Genomic DNA, 20498 nt, shown 5'->3' with positions numbered 1-20498 from the left:
ATATTTTTCTCAAGTATTTTGGAGATGCATCTAAATGTCTGAAAGAGAAAATGTTTTTGATTTGGTTTTTTTTTTTTAAAGACAAGATATGCAATGCAGTATAAGGCATTATCCATGTGATGCTTCACCTGCATGTCTTTCTCTACATAGCTAAAAATACACAAGAAGTTCAGGTAGCTGTCCCTTTTTTGAAGCTTCTGGCTAATACCAAATACAACAGGAGACGATTTAATGAAATGGGATGCCAGGCAGAGCAATGGGAAGTCATAGGTGCTTTGAAGAATACATTATATTATACGTTATAGACAACCCAGCAGGAAAAACTTCTAAAACAATGATGTCGAAACAGACAGAGTTTCAAATAAAATCAGTAAGAAGCCACTAGTTCTAGTACCAAGTTTCTGATGTAAGCACACAATGCTTGATGTGCAACTCAGAAATGCTGAGAAGCCCGACCTACTAAAAAGGCAATGTCTAATTCAGCATGAAAAATGACCTGCTGACTTGTATTTTAACAGGGGTACAGGATGCTAATCCTCAACACTTAAAATTTTATCTGACTCCTCTAAAGTTACTGAATGTTGTTTATGTTGTTTCCTCCTTGATATACGTTAAACAATTTTTTCATTATGTCCTAGTCAAAGCATTTGAACTGAACAAAGCTAGAGCATCTATTTTAAAATACATTTGCTCATATATGTTGTTATGCAAAATGATACCTTAAGTTAACATTGAAAGTAAGACAAAAAAGACAGACATACCATAAAAAGATCTTCAAAAATATTAAACATTCTTTTCAATAATAACCTTCATAACTTAAGGATATTATGCATCTATGCTTAGGCATAGAAAACCAAACAAATCATATTCATCTGACGGCTACAAGAAATCCAGAAATTGGAGAACTGGAAGACATTGAACAGCTGCTGAGTCTTTTTCCAAACAGGAACTCAAGTGCATTAGCACAACCCAGACACTCTTTCTTTGTAAAATGTGAAGAGAAGTACAGACTTCATGCCTATGTTTTGGGGAGAATGAAACAAAGAATAGTGAGAGAAGACAAACTTTGGTACAGAAAAGACCAAGCTTGGTTCGGATCTGAACTGCTTTTTCATTGCACCCTGGTGCTATCCTTAAAAATTCTACAGACTTACATGACAAAGCCATATTTGTGGCACAAAAACCCAAGAGTTGTGTCACTCACAGAAGCAAACACAACACTGTAAAACAAACAAAAGGTCTATATCTCTCTTCTACAGCTTTTCTTCCTGAAGTACCTTCATGCCATGGCTATCCAGAATCTACGCAAACAATGCAGAGTAAAGTTCTGATATCCAAAGTTATGTTTCATTCAGATTTTTTCAGTTCTCATAATTCATGCTAGCCTCCTGATCACCCAAGTGAAGACTTTAACCAAAAGTCTCTTTCAAAATGCAATGCAATGGCATCTTAAGTGTCATAATAGGGAAAGTCAGAATAAGCGTTGTAAAACATGTCACCCTCCTCCTCTTAGTAGTCATGCTCCAACTTTTGACACTCACTCTACTAAGCAGGCGTGTATAGAGACACCATTCCTCTTCTCTCATAAGACTCTGAAAGACACCCTTTCGTTTAAAAAGCTTTAATACACAAAATTTTCTTATAGCACATTTCATTACATACATAGTTTCTCTCTGTATTTTTGTATAGTACATTATTTCCATAATTTCTCAAACTCTTTCAGAAAGTAGAAATTTATGTCTTTGGGTGGACACCATAATTTTTTTTTTTTTTTCCCCTTCACTGTATTAAAATTGGTGTTCTGATACAGCTTAGGCTCTATACAAATGAAGTTCTGGTACATGAATGGTGCAACTTTTCATTTGTAACATCACGGAAAATTTGCTTATTCTGCTGCTACCTTTTAACGAATTTAAATTGGTTTTATTCAGGTGTTTTGTCTTTCCTGTCTGTTGAAAATACTACTCTTATCTTAGACAACACTTCTAACATACAGACTTGCATATTTGGATTTCCAGAGAATGGAATTACCAGGATTTAAATATCAATCAGCATCTCCAGACACAACAGTATTGTATCATATGTGTTTAAAAACATAAAAAGTAACTCAGATATTTAAGGGATTATGAAATTCCAGTTTTCTCACTTTCTCAGTTCTTTGAAAGAATACACAGACATTTTGAAGCTGTATCATCTAGTTATACACCCTCTGCTTCTAACAATAGTGATAGACGCCACTTCAAGTACAAGTCTTATTATATGTCTTATTATCAAGCAATCCCTGCTATCACAAACACTATCATATGAGCATGCTTGATCTGCTTGAACCAGTCAATCTAATCAGTGGCAGCAAACTTCTATACAGAAGGGAAACAAGTATAACTGACCTGCTTACAAGTAAATTCAATCTGAGTTCTGCTAGGAAACACACTAAGTTTGCCCTACAGTAGTTGTTGCAGTACTCTGGATACCTAACACAACCCAATTATTAAAAGCATTATAGAAGATGATTCCAAAATCAGTCATGTGTGTGCTTGGAGACATTACTAGAACTAGAAACGTGTCAGACAGCAGGCACACGCAACCTGCTGACAGACAAACTCTAGCAAATCTTGGCCCCCAGGAGTTAAAAAAGTTACCACCTCCAGCTGCCCATTCCATTCCTCAGCTAAACGTTCCTGCCCCTCTTTCTCCCTTCCTGGAAACCCACAGGAAGGAATGTGTATTGGTATTCAGCTACTTCAGTTCAAAATCTGGCAATTTAAACTGGTGATGAGTTTAAACTAACATGCTGGCCTTTACACTGAAAAAACACTCTGATCCCCTACCACCCATTATGCTACAGAGATAGTAACCTCCTGTTAAAATGTAGTATCAAACTGAGGGGAGAGTATGTCAAAATGCACCACACAAGCTGCCTCTTACTAAGGATATTTAGCTGTACTTTTTGATGGCTCAGTGTACTGATATGGCTGTACCAGTGAAACTTTGAAAAGTCTCATTTTGCATCTCCTTCTCTTTGTACAGTTCCTTTCTTGGGTCCAAACAAGTGTTTTCATCACCAACCACATGTCTGTAAGAACTTCAAAAATTTCTAGTAGGCAGTGCAACCACCCTATTAACCTAAATTCATGTAACTGACCCTGGTATTTTTGCAGTTTTTATGTTAATCTTTGCTTTATTGAACTGCAAAAATGTCACATGTTCTTATTAAATAGCTGTCTCTAAATAAATGAGAAAGTAAATAAATTGGTAACATTCAAATCCCAGAACAGCCGTTATGTGCAGATTTGTTTTTCATCACATATACAGTTAGTACATGAGAGATGAACTTGATAGAAATTTTATGTTTCAACTGACAGTTTTCAAAAGACCAGATGTGCATCTGTAACTAATATCTCTCTGCCACTATGAAATCTAGACAGACCTTTTCAGCTGTTCTAATTAATACTACCTGGACTTATGAAACTATTTTGGATCCATATTATTTATTTTTTTATTTATGCGTAAAACCTTTAAATTATGCTGTCAATATGAGATGAGTGTCCGTTACTCTGAATGAAAAGTTTGCTTGAAATAATATCCAAGTTGTGAATGTTTTGTCAGCAATTTGAATTCCTTTCAAAATTTTTAATTTTATCCTACATTATGGTCTGTCTTTTATTTCTTCCTTAATTAACTGATTTTTTCTTCATTACAAACTGTTTCTAAAACCAGTGAAATCATCCATTTCTTTTAACTTTATACCCCTTTTCTTCAAACTTTTGCCAAGTTTTCTTCTAGAATAAGTAAAAGCTGTTTGATTTGACCGTTCTCAGTATAAAGTGTATTTTGGTGCCTATGAATGGTACGAATAAAAGGGAATTACAAAGTCAATTTCATTACTTGATAGGGATGACAGTTAAAAGACTATTCTGCAAGCCTATGCCCCTATACACTGACTCCCATGGCTAGTACTCATATCAGAAAGGTTTTTTCCATCCACTAAAATTGGTATCAGCTAAGAGATATCATCATGACAGAGCTAGCAAAACATTCTTTTTCACAAGCCGAGGCATGACAGTCTCTGCTTGGTACTTTTACAAGAGACACAAAAATACTTTATGATGATGAACTTGTAACTGACTTAGGGAATGAGGTAAAACCCGAGTGAGGTGGATCAGTAGCACACAGGCTGCTTGTCACAGAATGAAAAGCACAATGAAGTGTAAAAGCTTCAGCTGCATCAGTGATGTATGAGAGGACTTTACATAACATGGCTTCGTATGACATGGAATGGGCAATAGCAATCTGCCAGCAGCCAAAAATTAACTGTGTTGGGCTCCAAAATATACTTAGAGTTGGTTTTGGAGCCAAGAACATTTGGTTCCATCACTGATGCAGCATTCTTATGCCACCAAAGTGACACAGTGTTATAAAATATCAAGTTCATTCTGAAATCAGAAATTTTAAACTCTTTGAAATTTTCTTGCTGGAGGACTAGCAATAAGAATATAGAGGCAAGTGAAAATTTCTGTTTGCTTATCTTCTTATTCTCCATACTTTGTAGATACAAAGCAGAAGAATGGAGGTGAGAAGGTTAGAAACAAAACCCCTCCAACGCAGTCCAGAAAGACTACTTCTCTTAGCCACAGCCTTTCCACACCAGTTGTAAAAATGGCCCACACAGAAGAGGTGATAACTGGAAGGGGGCTATTGCAATAGAGACAAAGGTTCCCCAAGCTGCTCGTGGCCATGTTTATTTCAGTCTTCATCTGCATACCCAGAGCTGCCTAACGGACTGTGTGTTGCTATTGTCTCTTAACAAGTTAACATTTTAATAATTATTAAAAGACAAATTCAATAAAAGATTTAGAAATTTTTGGTAAAATTTAGGAAGTATATACATGGCCCTAGACCAAAAGAATTTATCTATACAGTCCTCATCTAACTAGCTAGGCATCAAAGATGCCACAGGCACCTAAACTTTCACCTGTAAAACTAGTTAGAAACTTAAGCCCCAAGAAGGCCAAAGGTGCTACCACCTGGGCTGAAGTCAACACCTCCCTTTCAGCTGGAATTCACAAGCCATACACCTCAAACTGTCAGCCTCCTCAGAGCTCCTGTCTACATGTACCACGTTACAACCAATCTGACTTCAGCGGAAACAGAAAGACCTTATAGTGATCTGTGTCGATGGTCAATGTCAACACTTGCTATTTTGCTTATATATGATTAAAGGAATCATCCTTTAGCATCAGAGTAGAAACCTATCAACCAGAGAAAGCAAGTCTTCTCTCTCAGAAGACTACTCTAGCCATCAGCTGCTGACTGGGATCAATCTTGTTTAAGTGCCAACACTACAAAGAAAGAACACATGATTAATAGATTGAAGAGTGCATAAGAATACAATTCCAAAGTCAGATAATTCTGGGGAAGAACAGGAGAAGAAGGGAGAATTCCATGTTTCAGACCTGCTCTCAATCCCATCTCCACATTTTGTTTGATTAGTTTGTAATGAAAAATTATTAACTTTCTTGAAATAAGAATCAGCCTGAGCACTACTATGCCTTAGGTGCTCTGCTGGTCTAGGGCTGAGTACACTGCTCAGGCATACTGAATAATTACAGTGTTTGACCCATTCAGACTAACACAACTTATTTACCTAACAGTAACATCTGACATTAATATTATGTCAATGTTCTTTACAAAAAGAACAGATTTTATATCTTTCATGGAACAATTTGGAACTTACCAGCAAACAGCTATTGCGAATAATCGTCCCTTCTTCACCCACAATTGCTACCTTTGTTTCAAAATTTTTCTCCTTTTGATTTTGCAAAATTTCAATCATTAAAAAGATACAGGTTTCTTTGTTCTGAAACAGTAATGGATCACTCCTTGAATAAACTATACCATCTGTCTTTCCGTGCATACTGTGCTTTTAAGTGACATTTATTTAAGGGTTCTACTATAATAAATCCAAAACTATATGAGCAACAGCCATATTTATTCCTTTTTCTTAAAAACACATGCTAACATGAATTTGGCTAAACCTTTTGATTTTAGTCTTCTTCAGGTACCTCACTGCTGCACTGGAAATTTCACTATTTCTATAAGTTCTGCCTTAGTTACTTAAGTTATACCCAACATCAGAGTTGTTTAGCATCTAATGAAAAACTATAAATAGCAACTATATGAGCTGAAAGGAAAAGCAAAGGCAATTGAGCCTTTTGTTTGTAGATACAAGAACGTAATAAGTGCTCACATTTGGAGCTACCTTTTCAATTACAGAAGAGATTTCACAACTTCAGAAATATTTAGGTTCTCCACTTTGCAGTAAAAGCTTCCTTGTTGCTTCTAAGTCTTGAAATATTTTGGGGAAAAGTACCCACGTTTCACTAACAGTTATCTAAGGTTTTAGTAACAGTGTGTTCCAGATCATAAATCAAAAACCTTTGCCCCACAAGAATTAATGTTTTGAATACCAAACAAAAACATAAAATAATAGCAAGCCAACAGAAACCTTTACACCAGAAACTCTGTGTTTCTGGAACTCTTCTGGAATATCAGGAAAATCAAGAATTACCAAATGCAAACTGGTAAAGAGTTTATCATGAGAACATTCCTAAAGAGGCTACCCTTTTTGGGCCTACAACTGATTTCATTATGGCAAATGCACAGACACAGAAACCAACAGCATAGCAGAACAGAGATTCCCAACTGCAAGGAACATCCCAATAGGTACCTTCACTTCCTGCACTTATTAATAGTGCTGAACAGAAACATGCTACAGATACTCAAGCTGGGTGCAAATATAGAGCATGAGTATGATCTTTTCTCCTCTTCAATTCCCTACCTTACCTGCAAAGATTTTTCTTCCCTGTATCACAGACCTGACTCTCAGTTACAGGGAAGGAAAAGAAACAGCACCATTATTACAGAGCATACATATTAAACAATAGCCTGACATCTTCTCCCTATCCGTTCACCATGAGACCTTACTTCCACCTTTATGGACCCCTGTATGTGAGCTCCTTTTCCTACTCTCATTTACAGCCCTGGAATCTTAAGGCTGGGAAGGGGAAGTTAAATGTAACTGAACCACTGCTGACACCTGTTGTCCACCCCGAGAAATCCGTTTTAATCAGGTCTGATGTACTTAATACAGGGAAATATAGAAAAAATAATAATAATTTAAAAAAAAAAAAAAAAAAAAAAAAAAGGCTCTCCCACAGTTGTCAGACTCACAACATTGCAGGTCCAGAGAGAACTGGGTGCCAAGTAGGGGCCTAGAAAAAGGAATTAGAAACCACCTCACTACATAAGGTAAACTTTGCTAGCACCAGTTTGAAGTGAAATTTCAATCAACTTGGAGGAATAAGGTGAAAGATGGCCTCACCCTGTGAACAGTGTGGGATCACTGAGCCATCTGGTAAAGAAAAAGGATTCTTGTGCCATGCCCAGCTGCTAAATGAGGTTTCTAGACAAGATGCTTTACTCAGGAAAACTAAGTATGTATGTAACAAAGTAAGAGATGCACAGGAACATCTTATAGGAAACAAGGCAGTGAACGGCAAAGCACAATATCAATGAAAGCAAGATACAGACATCAAGTGAAAAAACAGGGCTTCATCTCTAGTGTTATTTACGTTCTGTTATATAAATATTAGAATCCACCAGAACTATAAATACCAACGAACCTCTAAAGACAAATGCTTAGCAGGTGGCAAACAATTAATATGCAAAAAATCCTTCAACACGCAACAACCCCTTTTTTTTCGTCAAGTTACGAAGGAACCAGGCCGAGAACACGTCCTGCGGGTGCCAGCGGCGGGCGTACCGAAGAGCAGCCCCAGCAGCCCTCCGCAGGGACCACCTCAGGGGACACAGCCGTCGGGGGCCACAGCCGCGCGCCAGCACCTTCCTGCGGACACACAGGACACGGGCAAGCCGCTGCGACCACAGCTCACGAAAAGAAAACACAGCGCTCACAACTAAGCAGCGCACAACAAAGCAGTCACGTCTTGTCTGCAGGTATGTTTTTTCCCTTCTATAAACCAGACCGACGCAGACACACCGTACAGGCTCCTTTATGAAAGCCTGTCACCTTCGCTACGCGACACCTAAAGGGCACGGCGTGTTTCTTTCTCAAAACCCCACAGTGCGAGAGTGCTGGTCTCAAAAGGTATAGCGGCGCAAAACTAATGGCCGTCCACGAGGAGCAGACCCTGAGGTGCCCTGCCAATATGCAGGCTATGACCTGCGACCGCCACGTCCCTGCCTGCTCTCAGGTACCCCGGAGCAGTCCCACCGCAGCCGGAACCGAGCAGGGGCCGTTCCCGGCCCGTGCGCAGGCGCGCAGCGGTGCGGGGCCGCATAGCACCGCCCCGGCTGGGCGGGCTCTGGGCGAGGCCGCCCCATCGCGCCGGCCGCGCACCCCCGTTCCTCCGCGGCCCCAGCGAAGGCGCCGCCGCCCGCTTCCTGCCGCGCCCCAGCAGCGCCGCCGGGTCCGCCGCTGCTTCCCCCCGCGCCTCCCTCCGAGCAGCGGCTGGAACCTGGGAGCCTGCGCGGCGCGGCGGCCAGGCCGAGCGAGGAGATGAACACGGTGCTGTCCCGGGCCAACTCGCTCTTCGCCTTCTCTTTGAGCGTGATGGCGGCGCTCACCTTCGGCTGCTTCATCACCACCGTCTTCAAGGAACGCAGCGTACCCGTCAGCATCGCTGTCTCCCGGGTCACGCTGTGAGTGCGGGCGGGAGAGGGGAGGGGCGGAGGAGGGCCGGGCCGGGCGGCGGCTGCCCGCCGGGGAGGGGAAGGGTTTGAGAGCCACGGCTCTTCCTGGGCTGCCCGCCGAGGGGCCGCTGTGCAGCGGGTATCTGTCGGGGCGCGTGAGGGAACGTTAGCGCCCGCCGCGAGCGGAGGCCTGCCGCCGCCGCCGAGCCCCGCTTCCTGCCCGCTCCCGGCCGGGGCCAATGAGCGAGCCCCACGACCGCGCTCCGCCGCCTCGCGGCCCGGCCGGGCGGGAGCCGGGGCGGTGCCGCTCGCGTTGGGCGGTTCGCGGCTGGTCCGTTCGCTGGGGATGCCGGAGGGGACCGCGGTGCCTGGGCAGGCGGGCTGGCGTGACCCCGTGCTTCCGAGCACCAGCCGCGGTCTCTGTGTCAGCGTGGTGGCTTAGAGGGGAGTCGAGCGAACTGCTTTTGGCAGTTCCGGGGATGCAAGGACCTTAATGAACTAGGTTTAGTTAGTTTAGCACCTTTTTTATCAGTAGTTCCCTTAGATTTTTCCATTGGCAACGTATTTTTCTTTCCTTTTTGCGAAGTCTGTGACAGCAGACTGACTGGGATGGTGTATCTTCCTGTGAAATGCACCAGGTGTAGAATATGTGAGAACCACATCAAGAGCATGTTACCCACAAGACACAATGTGCTGGTGCAAACTTGTGCCAAGGGAACCGTTTTTCAACTTTTCTATTTCTTTTTTTCCCCATAAGGAAACTGTCACAGAAAACTTCCATCAAGTACATATGATGCAGAGGGCTGCTGTTTTGCAAGCAGCTAAACAGCTGCTACTGTCACCAAAAGTGGTGGTCTTTGCTGCTGCTTTTAGCTTCATAGTCCTTTACCAGAGCTGCACAGGGGAATCAGGCTCATAGGATAATTTACTGAGCTGCTTTAACTAGACAAATGAGTTTGGTTTGGTTTTGGCCAAGTTAGTGACCTAAAGCAGCTCATGGAGCTTTGGAGCCACCCCAAGGTAAGTGGCATGAGTGGATGGCTAGCAGCAGGGTTTGATAGGGGAGATGAATGCAAATAAAGAGAACTGCCATCATCTTTTGGATTGGTTTAATACCTCTGGAAAAGAAACCCTGTATTTATGCTAAATTGAGGATTGCCAACAGCATAAAACTGGCATAAAAGCATATATCTGAATGTTCCAGTGAACTTGACATCTGTGAGGTAGCATACTAATGCCTAATTCGGATGAAATCTGTACTGTCAGTCCCTTATTTGATACACAGATTGGTGTTAATTGTGAGGCATTATACCTTACTTGCATTTTTGAACTTCTCAGAAGTTCGCAAACCTCCAGCTTTAAGGCCTGATATCCCACCAGACTGTGATCCAGAAATGTAGTCAGTGCTAGGTAAAGGTCACTATGTAAAAGATGTTGCTTTTTGCAAAGGGATGTAAATTCGTAACAAGGTTTAAATGATGAAGTTTTGGTGGTGTTTTTCTTGACTACTGTCTCCAAAAATGGGGGGTTTTTTTCTGCTAGTGAACTTGTTTTTCTTTTGGGATTACTAAGCTTAGTTTTAAGGAGATGATACTTTAATGGATTAATTTTTAAACTGGAGTAAATGTAACTAGGAAGTTCATAATTCATAAAATTTTTGTTACATGAGGAATTAAGGTTCGTAGTTGATTGCCAACCTGCGTATGGTATTCTTTGTGGAGGGTAAGTTTGGTGAATTGGTAAGCTTTGTGAATATGTATGAAAATACCTGCTGTGTCTCTGTTAATTTCCAGTCTCTTTTTCTAATGTGGTTTAGTGTGGCAAGGTCAGATATTCCTGCAAATGTGGATTTGTAATAAAGTTTTCCAAAACTTTATGTTTATTCATACTGTAGAAGAATATAAGTATCTTCTTTATACTGCTACTTAAAAACATTTCAGGGAGAGATCTTGTAAGTTCTGAGGGAACTACAAACAAACTCTGTTTTATCAGAAGGGTTGGAGCATCTTGTACAAGACAGCACTAGAGGCTTTTCTTTTTATGCAAATTTGAGAAATAATAATGAAAATGATTGCTAGCAGATAGCTGTACTGTTGGTGTTCCAATCTCCTTTGTATCTTTGGGGATGGCTAACACATATTTTGCTGAAATGGAATGTAGTGCAGTTTAGGTACAGAAAAACACAGATTTTTTGGTAACAGGAAAAAGTCTATGGGCTATTTGTATAATTTGGACCACTGTGGTGGCAAGGCCTGTCACTCAAAACTGGGGCTGCATGATTTCTGGTGGGCAGGTTTTATTTTGTAATGTTGATTAGATTTTTGACAAAAATATTTCAAAGAAAGTACAGAAAACAGTTGAGGGAAATATGTCATAAGAATAATAATTTATGTAATGCACGAAAGAGAAATAACGAGAAAGGCTAATCTTTTGTTTTGTTTTGTCTTAGAAAAAATCTAGAAGATTTCACCGGACCTAGAGAAAGAAGCGATCTGGGATTTGTCACGTTTGACATTACTGCAGATATCCTTAATGGGAAAAAGTGGTTTGCAAGCATTTTGAAATAATATCTTGACATCTGTTTTAGTTACTTATAATCTTCAGATATTCAAGACTTGAGAAAAACTAGCAATTTGTCTTAAAATATAAAGCAGTGAAAAGTAGTGTTTTATATAACTACAGCAGTAAAATAGAACTTGGAACAGCTGTTCTGTCTGTAGTAGATGCCATAGGGCAAGTTGTTTTCTCTGGGTTTAATGCCTGTTTTTAAAATCATGCTCTAAGTGCCCTGTATGTAATAGTGAGAAGTGGAGTTTAACATCTGGACAGTATTATTGTTAAGTGAAGTTTGTATTAGTGGTTTGAGGTATATATTAATTATGGGGTTTATATAACATACGATTTTGACTGTCATCCTGAATCTAGAAATTCTGATGCACCTTTCAGACTTATTTTGTTGTTGGGCTTTCAAAGTTCTGGCCACATAACAGTTGCATACAAGTACCTGTCTTGTATTTCCCTGCTTTCCTGCTAGTCTGGTTTTTATTGGGAAAAGTGTATTGTGTGGGGGTGTTTGGTTTTGGTTGGCTTTTTGACAGTAGAAGGGAATCATTCTTGGGATTTAGGGTCTTGACATAATAAAAAATTGTGTGTTTTTCTGCAGAAGTCAGTACCAAATAGAAGGCAACATGCTTTACCTCAGGTGATTACACTAAGCCTTGCTTTGCAGCTGGGCTGAGATTCCCGAGATTTTTCCCTGCCTGCTGTTTTTTGTCACTCTGTTAGGGAAGGCATTACCTCTGTGTTTTGGTTTCCCTGTTTTGGAGAATACTACTTTGTGTAGGCAAACCAAACGAAATACAAATCTTGAATACATGTGAATGCTGGTTAAAAGGGTTAATCAGATTTTTGCAGGTGTGTGTTCCACAGGAATAAGAGGGATGTTTTTTTTTATCAGTTGGAAGCGGGAAAGGTGAACTCCTAAGTCTGAGTTATACTTCTGAAATGCTTATACATGTTAAAACTAGCGACTAAAATTCTAAAGAAGGTGAATCGAATTCTATGCAGTGCATATAGAGGGTGGCAGAGCAAGACATTAAAAGTGTTCTTATGCAAGGATTAGTCTGCAGTATGTAGACATAGTGATTCCATGTTTTAATGACTTTTAATAGTAGCAGTAGTTTTAAAATTTGTTTGAGGAAAAACTGACTTAATCGTTCATGCCTGTCATAAATAAACCTTGCAGTGTGTAGAGTTGTAAAACGGAACTTTCTGGTAGGTGGTTTTTTTTGGACAAAATCTTAGAGATACTGGTACATGGACTCTCTTAATTAAAGGAAGCAAGTTGTTAGTCCTAGGAAAAATAAAATAAAATGACAGAAAAAGAAACTAGGGAAAGGAAAGCGGAGGAGGCAGTTTTCACAAACTCTTTTTAACTTGGTAATTTATGGCTAACTTTAGCAGGCGTTAAGAAATCCTACAGAGTAGTTCTTCAGTCTTGTTTGTTGTTTTGAGTTAGATGACAAAAAATGTTCAAGTAAAATAACTCCAGCTATTCTTGCAGCAGCAGCACTTAAATAATTAATTTCTTTCCTTATTTGCCTTTTGAATTAGTGGCTTAAGAACATGATTCAGTTTTTGGATAAGTGGAACAAGATAAAACAGATTTTTAAGGCTGGTTGGTGTATCTGTTTAATTTGTTCTTTGAGATAGTTGCAAATACAAAAAAAAAGAGGATTGGGAACAAAAGGTTACAGCTAATCTTTATTGTGAGTTAAAAAGTCTTTAGCACTCACACTGCATTTTATTGTTAGACAAACAGACAAGTATTTAGAATATCAGCTTTATTACATAGTCAGTCTCAAATGGTAGTCATCAGTTCTTTATTGTTGATCAAAAATCGGGGCAGAGTTTTGTTCCAGTCTAGTAAGCTGATTTTGTTTGTAGTATGTAGGTAATTAAATTTGCTAACTCCTGATGTCCCTTCCAATATGAAATACTTCCCACCTACTAACTTCTCCATCGTCGGTATTGTAGGCTTTTCGAACTCTCTACTCTCCGCCAATTTTGTATTTATATATTGTTTAAGGCTATTATATCTTTACCCACAGTTGGATACCAGGGTTCATTGATAGTAGAAATAATCACTTTGAAGATATTTACTGAAGAATTCTTTCTTGCCTTTTATGTTTATGATTTTATAATAGATTGCCTAGCAGCAGATTATGGTTACTAGCTTACAGTGTCAAATATAGAACTCTTCAATCATTGGAGGAAATAGCTGTTAGATTTCATAAATAGTAAAATAAAAAAACCAAAGCCACCACCAAACCAAAAATCTGTCCCTTTAATATGGTTAAAATATATGTTAGATCTCCTGGAAGTGCTCTGATAAGAAGTAAGATGAGGTATGTTGAAAGATAAGAGCTCACTGCAATTATTGTAGTCTATTTAGATCTAGTAAAAATAAAACAAGGTTATGTAAGTACAATATGGTATTTTTCTTAACTCGCATACATCTGCAGAGTATATTTGACTGGAATGTTAAACAATTGTTTCTATATTTGTCTGCAGAATATTCAACAAAAAACAATGTAAGTAGCAAGAAGAAAGTTGGAGCAATTACCCATTTTGTACTGCAGCTATATTTAACGTTCTGAAGTTCTGCTGGGAAGAGTTAAGGCACCAGCATTTCCTACTAGCTTGGACTGTTTTTACTGGCCTTCATGACTGTTATTTTCTGGACAGTTTAGCTGCAGGGTGGGGAGTTCAGCCTCGTGAAACCTAACTTAACATGTGCCCACCAGAGTGGGAGAAAATTCACGCAAGTTTTGTTGTTCACTTACACTGTTGTGCTGCAAATGGATTTTTTCACTTATTTGCTCGGTCAGTTTTACTTTTCCCTAACATTCTGCAGTTGTCTGCTGTTAGAAACAAGATATAGTGGCCTTTGGTCTGGGCAGGTGTGGTGGTTCTTTTTTTTCATAGATCATGGAAGCGTTTGCATGTACCAGTTACTGTAGCCCTAGAATACGTTTATTTTATCTCACCAAACTTCTCATAATAATTGGCCTTGCTGCATCCTTTAAATTGGTTGCTACTTATGTTTCACTTCAGATAGCTGATCTGATAAGACCTGTGTGGAACAGTGTACAAAAAAATTATTGCAATGAAACACCATTCTGCTACTGTACCACTGAATTCTAGTTAAAGCTACTACGGTCACACTGCAAGGATATAGTGAAGGCTTGTTTATTTCTTAACTTGCTGCACAAAACTGTCTCCCTAGTTTTAAGTATCTTAGTTATTTTACATGTGCTGGTGGATATTCTGTTTGTACTAAAATAGTGTTTAGGGTTCTTTATTAGGGTCTGGGATTTCATTGTCTTGTTTCATGTTTTAGACTTTTTTTCACATAAATCACTAGCTCTCACAAATATTGCAGATTTTTTTTTCCTAAATTATTCTTTGTTGTTTCCATTTATTCTGTGCTACACGTAAGTGTGTAGTAGTACTAGTGTCCCCCTCTGTAAAGCATTATTTTGTTAAATTGGTTGTGGATTGTAAGCATGTACTTCAGGGTTTTTAGATGAATAATACTATGAAATTCCAGTGACTGAATATGGTCTTGTAAGTTACCTTGCTGACTTAATTATAATTGTATTTTTAGGCTCTAAATCAAGTGGTGCTTTGGGACAAGGTCATGTTGAGAGGAGATAATCCAAAGCTGTTCTTAAAAGATATGAAGTCAAAGTACTTTTTTTTTGATGATGGAAATGGTCTCAAGTAAGTAAATCCTGTTTTTATCATTATTGATATTATTCATGGTGTCTTGACACGCACTAATTGCATTGTAGTTTCTTGCAATGGTAAGGTACTGATATTGTGTCTGATACTTTGTCAGTCTGTTGCATCTTTGTAACTTGATTGTTAAAAGATAACCTTGGGATACAAGATACTCTGTTTCTTCTGTAGCCTAGAAGATACACTGCTAATATGAGCACTAGGCTTCTGGGTTTCTGTTTCCATTACCTGTGTCTGTGTAGAACTAGTTCTGTGATACACTCAACTGCAAAGGAGCTAGGTAGCAGTAACAACAACAAAAAAAAGTCTTTCCTGGAAAATAGGTAATACTTCGTGAAGTAACTACATAAAATTAAGTCCATTGTTTCTGGATCAGGAAAACAATTTATATCGTAATTTAATATTACTGATGATTAATTAAATTGATTAACTTGAGTATTTGTGCTGATGGTCTTCGTTGCTTTTGCAGGGGAAACAGGAACGTCACTTTGACTCTCTCCTGGAATGTTGTACCAAATGCTGGCATTCTACCTCTTGTAACAGGATCAGGACATGTGTCTGTACCTTTCCCAGATACCTATGAAACAACAAAAAGTTATTAAATTATAGTACTGAATCCTAAGCAAGATATTTTTATAATTGTATATTATGAATAAATTTTATTGCAGTTTCTTCTCATACCCCATGCAACTCTTCAGTGAAAGGTACCTAATTTCCTCAGGCCAACAGCATAGGAAAAGGAAATGAAAGTTCAGCGTTGTTTGTTTTTTGGTTTTTGGTTGGTTGGTCTGTTTCTTTTTGGGTTTGGTTATGTTTTGTTTTTAATAAAACATTGAAGCTGAAACTTAAGGGAAAGGTAAATTGCAGAGTAATGGTTTGGGGGGGGGAACTGAGGAATTATTTTTTTTTCTCCTGGCCATTTGGGTATTTACCTCCTTTTCTTTTAAATAAACATTTTTAAGCCGGAATATAGTCTTACTGTGGGTTTTTTTGAGGTACTGAGGTAGTTATTTAATCTGTGTAGAAGTCAAATACACCTTCTGGAGTCAGTTTCTGTGAGTGCCTGAAGGAAATGTCTATTCTGTTTTACAGCATTTTGCTTAGGGTGTTACAGTCAGGTAAGTTTGGTCCTTTTAGGACTGCCAGCAGCTACTTTGAAAACTACAGGCTGGCTGACAGATAATGAACCATCACATTGTGTTTTGGGAGCCATTGATGTAGCCCACATGCAATTCTGTATTATAAAACATTTTAATAACTGCTTATAAAGCAGCTAACAGGAAGAATAAAAAGAAATTTTTTCAGTGTATTAAGCATAAGTCAGTAAGAAGAGTAACAGTTTTAGGTAAAGAAAGGCTGCCTACAAAGTGAACACTTGATTTTTATTGGGATCTGCTCAGCAGGAGGAATCAACATACTTGTTCCAGAGGGAGCTGGGACTAATATTAGGCTCTTCCATAGCAAAGAATGGGACAGATGTTCTCCAAAACAGTCTAGGAAAACACTTAAGAAATAGAGGATTTCCCGTGGGAACACAGGAATTTAGACAGATTTACCACCTTGAACATGGATATGAGTCTACCTGCAGTGAGTCTGATTTGCATCAAGTAATAAGCAGTTTCAGTCAGCACCTCAGCTGAAGAAGTAGCCTCTCTGGCTGCAAGTCCTGCTCTGTGTGGCCTATTTCACTCAGCTACAACTGCAAATGCTTGCTATAGCTGGGAGGACAGAAGAAACAGGTCATCAGGATTGCCTCTTGGCAATAATGATGCTTCATACTGAGCAACATGTGTTTCTTGCTCATATAGCCAGGAGGAGGAGCACTTGCCACTGTCACCTTCCTGACAGTTCTAATGTACACATATGTCTTCAAACAAAGTATGGTAGAAGTTAATTTACTGCCAGACTCAAAAAGAGTAAACATAGCCTGAAATTAAAACTATGAGGTTTTTAATACTGCAAATTAGGAGAGGGGAGGTGTGGGGTGTGGAAACAAAACAAAAAAACCCAAACAAAAAACAAAACAACAACCCAGGAGAAATGATGAGATTTGCAGTGCTGAGCCTTTCAGAAGAAGAGATGCTGAAGACTGGAGCAGAGTCTTCCCCATTTGTTGTGAGTTCATCAGAGCTGATGGATTTTGATGAGGCCAACTTGCTATTAAAAGGGATCTTTGATTTGTGAATTGTTCCTATTTAGTACATTCTCGGTGTTGGTGTATCAATCAAAGAGGTATTTAAAAAGTTCCCAAAAGGTGCTATGTCTTTACAAACAAAATTTCATTAAAGTGTGAAAACTAAAAAATTTTCTCAGGAACGTTTTAAGACAGTTTTTCATTTGTATCCAGCATGTTTGCATGAATTTCAGTTCTCTGAACTTGTGCCGTTTTCCACAGATCAGCATAATCAGCACACTGAATACACCATGCTTTTTCTGTGCTTTGATATCAAATGTATATATTGCTCTAAAAACTTAACTGTTATGGAGAACTTAATACTGTCATACAGGAGAAAAGCAAAAAATGACTTTTTTTTTTTTTTTAAGATAATTGGACTAAGTTGTGGAGTTTTGTTAATGGCCAAATTAAGTTGTGGATTTATTCATAAATTATATTCCTGAAATATTTACTGAAATTTATTTCTGTGGCTTGGCATTCGACCGCTTCCCTGTATTCCTTTGGCAGCACTGTCAGAATGAATATATAGGCTGTCTGTGAAAGAGATGCTTTAACTATAAAGACAAGGATCTGCTGTCAAAAAAATTCCTAGATAAATCTACCTTCTTTCCTCCAATGTGATATATTCCAGCAGATAGTAGCAGAATTTTAAGGCAGTAAAATTGTAGCTTCAAACATGATGCTTGATGCTTTTCTAGCTTTTCCCAGTGAAATTATGTTTGAAGTAATCATTTTAGAGGGATGAAGAAGAAACCATCATGGAGTTTATGTTCAAGTTCCTAGGGAGAAGAACTTGGTTTTATCCTGAGGAGAAGGCCAGCATAGATGAGCTCTTAAATGATACTGTAATAGCTAGGTCTGCTTCTCAGGCACCAAATGGGGCAGGATGGTCTGTTTTATTCTTGGTTCAGGGAGAATGGAGGCAAATTCCTCAGCTGGTCTCTTTAAAGACTTTCAAAAAGTAAAATAGCTACTGTGTTTTGTTGTGATGATTCTGAAACCATTTATAAAAAGAACGCTTTTTAATGGAAACAAATGTCATTCACTTATCTTGTCTCTTCTATACATCCTATAAAAAGAAGTAGTATTATTCCTGATTTTTCTCTTAGATGTGTTACTACCTAAATAATGATGTTTTATGTAGTGATGTGTGCAAAAGAGGTATTTCCTAGCAACTGATTTACTTAATGGGAAAAGGCTTGAAACCTTTTTGTAGGAAATCTGAACTGAAAACACTTCTGATGAATTTCAGATAGCAATTTATTGAGGTTCTTAGTTCTTTTATTGAGTTCTTGTCTAAAGACTGAAAAAATGCAAACTCTTAAAACAGCCTGGGTTTCCATTTACTCGAGAACATGCAGCACAATGCAGAAAGCCCAGTGCAGGAAAGGAAGATAACTTTAAAAAATATGTATTTACAGCTCTTCTCCCCTGTGCGCACAGTCTTATTCATAGATTGTAACTATAGCTATTGAAAATAGAAAGACATTTAGAAAATATATTATACTATTGATTGTTTATTCTTTTAATAAGTTTCTTCTGAGCACTGAAATTAAAGCTAGCTATTATATTGTTTCATAGCCAGACTCAAGTAGAGTTTCTGCATTATTTTTGAATTACAAATGTTGAAAATGTTATTCTTCTGAAAATTATTTCAAGAGAGGTTTTGCAGAAACAGTTCTGTAAAGTGATGCCTGTTTAGATTGAAAACTTAGGTACTGGAGGAGCAATCTTCAAATTTTTGTCAGAAAATACATAGAAAATAATTATTTGTACGTCTGGTATTTAAAGAATGTTCTGGTTTATTTGGATTCTTAATTTTCTTCCAAATTTGAGATTTCATCCATTAAAACCAGTTTAAAACTGTTATGAAAACATTTATCATAAAATAATAGAATTTTAAACTATTCAAGCAAGCAAACAAGCAAACAGGCATATACTCTTTAAAGTGAAGAGTCCCATTCTAAACACACAGGTGAATGCTCATATTACAGTGGTCACAACAGGTATATTTTTATTAAACAGAAAAAAAAAAATCCCAGACTTAGCTTAAACAAGCCAAACTGTGGCTGGATCTTTTTCTGGTGCCCTCCACCACTTCCCTTGGACTGTTTTTATGAATCTGCATGTTCTTGAAGAGACGAGGCATAGGTAAAGACAAAGCAGGCATTCCATTGTTAAAGTTGGGGGTTTTTTATTCCTTGCTATTGTCTCACAGTAATAATTCCTTTTTGCAAGTTATTATGTAGTTTATCTGCCAATAATTGTTCTTAATTAACAATTCTTAATTTGCCTTTGTTTTAGATGGAAAGACGGTCAGAATTTTTTCCTCTTTTCTGTTTACTCCAAACTCCAACAGAGTTGTATTTATGATTTCTTTTTCTGAACATTGCCTAATAATGAAATTCCAAATCCTCTATGCATAAGTTAATCAGAAAACAAAAAAAACCAACAAAAATGTATAGTTACGTTATCCAGAGTTACAAGCTATTGATCCAAAATAAAACCAATGGAGCCAAACAAGATACATAATATATATATAAAATAAGATACACAATAATAATAAGAGAATATTTCAAAACTCAGATATGGTCAAAAGTGCTGCCTGACCTCCCGACCCCTTTCCTTCCACCAGCTCAGTGCTAATGACAGTCACCAGTGTCACCTGGAACTAACCTCTGCTTTCCAGCTATACCCCCTCGTGCTCATTAATGGTGCTCTAGCCCATAAACTCTGACTAAATAGCTGACACTCCTTTAAAATCATAAAACTGGCATAAATGCCTTAGAGATAATGTACTTATTTCTAGCACTAGAATATGCTTATCCTAGCACTAGCATTAACTCATGACAGTGAGCAAACATTCTTGTGATTTGAAGACATGTTTATATTTTACACCTATCTTCATTAACAGCAATTGTCATGTGTTTTGGAGTTGTAATCCATCAATTTCAAAATCCTTTATAAAAAACCCACATATTTATTTCTGGAAAGAGGTTGGCATCCTGAAGACATACCAAAAGTGTTTTTGCAAGTGACCATCTCAAAACTAGGACTCATCAGTAGCTAGAATTGCCTGGGGTGGTGTGTGACGTACCACAGGCTGCTCCCACCTGCCTTCCCAGGTGCTTGGCAGGCAAGGGGGTAATTAGGGCATCCTAATTGGGAAGTGCCTTGCAGAAGCAGGCTTTGGATGCTGTGTGTGGGGTTTTGCTTCTGCATTGCAACCAGGACAACAGGTACAATGTTTGCCTTCTTGCTCAGGTTTTTTTCTTGCTTTGTCAGTTTGGTTTTTTTTTCTCAAGTG

General features: G+C 38.5%; 2 protein-coding genes across 4 annotated transcripts in view; one reads left to right on the top strand and one right to left on the bottom strand.

Moving 5' to 3' along the window:
- The window catches only part of ASB5 (ankyrin repeat and SOCS box containing 5), a 41353-nt gene extending 32341 nt beyond the window's left edge, over positions 1 to 9012 (bottom strand). Inside the window, exon 1 of one of the 3 annotated variants that reach the window (XM_030491908.1) lies at positions 8647 to 9012. The gene's annotated coding sequence lies outside the window, so the exon portion shown is untranslated. Of the gene's footprint in view, positions 1 to 8277; positions 8302 to 8646 lie in introns of those variants that run through there. The other 2 variants (XM_030491915.1, XM_030491910.1) reach the window with 2 other exon arrangements.
- On the top strand, positions 8380 to 15695 carry SPCS3 (signal peptidase complex subunit 3). Its single transcript, XM_030491917.2, has 5 exons — positions 8380 to 8721; positions 11162 to 11235; positions 13729 to 13805; positions 14882 to 14997; positions 15485 to 15695. The coding sequence occupies exons 1-5, from the start codon at positions 8579 to 8581 to the stop codon at positions 15615 to 15617; spliced, it is 543 nt and encodes a 180-aa protein (XP_030347777.1). The 5' UTR covers positions 8380 to 8578; the 3' UTR covers positions 15618 to 15695.
- The last annotated feature ends 4803 nt before the right edge of the window (positions 15696 to 20498 follow it).

Source organism: Strigops habroptila, chromosome 7, assembly GCF_004027225.2.
Source record: "Strigops habroptila isolate Jane chromosome 7, bStrHab1.2.pri, whole genome shotgun sequence".
NCBI lineage: Eukaryota > Metazoa > Chordata > Aves > Psittaciformes > Psittacidae > Strigops > Strigops habroptila.
Note: the sequence above shows the minus strand (reverse complement) of the source record. Positions and strands in the feature narration are given on the sequence as shown.

Excerpts from the sequence above, each read along its gene's own strand:
- SPCS3 (XM_030491917.2), top strand. The coding sequence starts at position 8,579 with ATGAACACGGTGCTGTCCCGGGCCAACTCGCTCTTCGCCTTCTCTTTG. Across the intron at positions 8,722-11,161 it reads GCTGTCTCCCGGGTCACGCT|AAAAAATCTAGAAGATTTCA; the intron begins GTGAGTGCGGGC and ends GTTTTGTCTTAG. Across the intron at positions 11,236-13,728 it reads CACGTTTGACATTACTGCAG|ATCTGCAGAGTATATTTGAC; the intron begins ATATCCTTAATG and ends TAACTCGCATAC.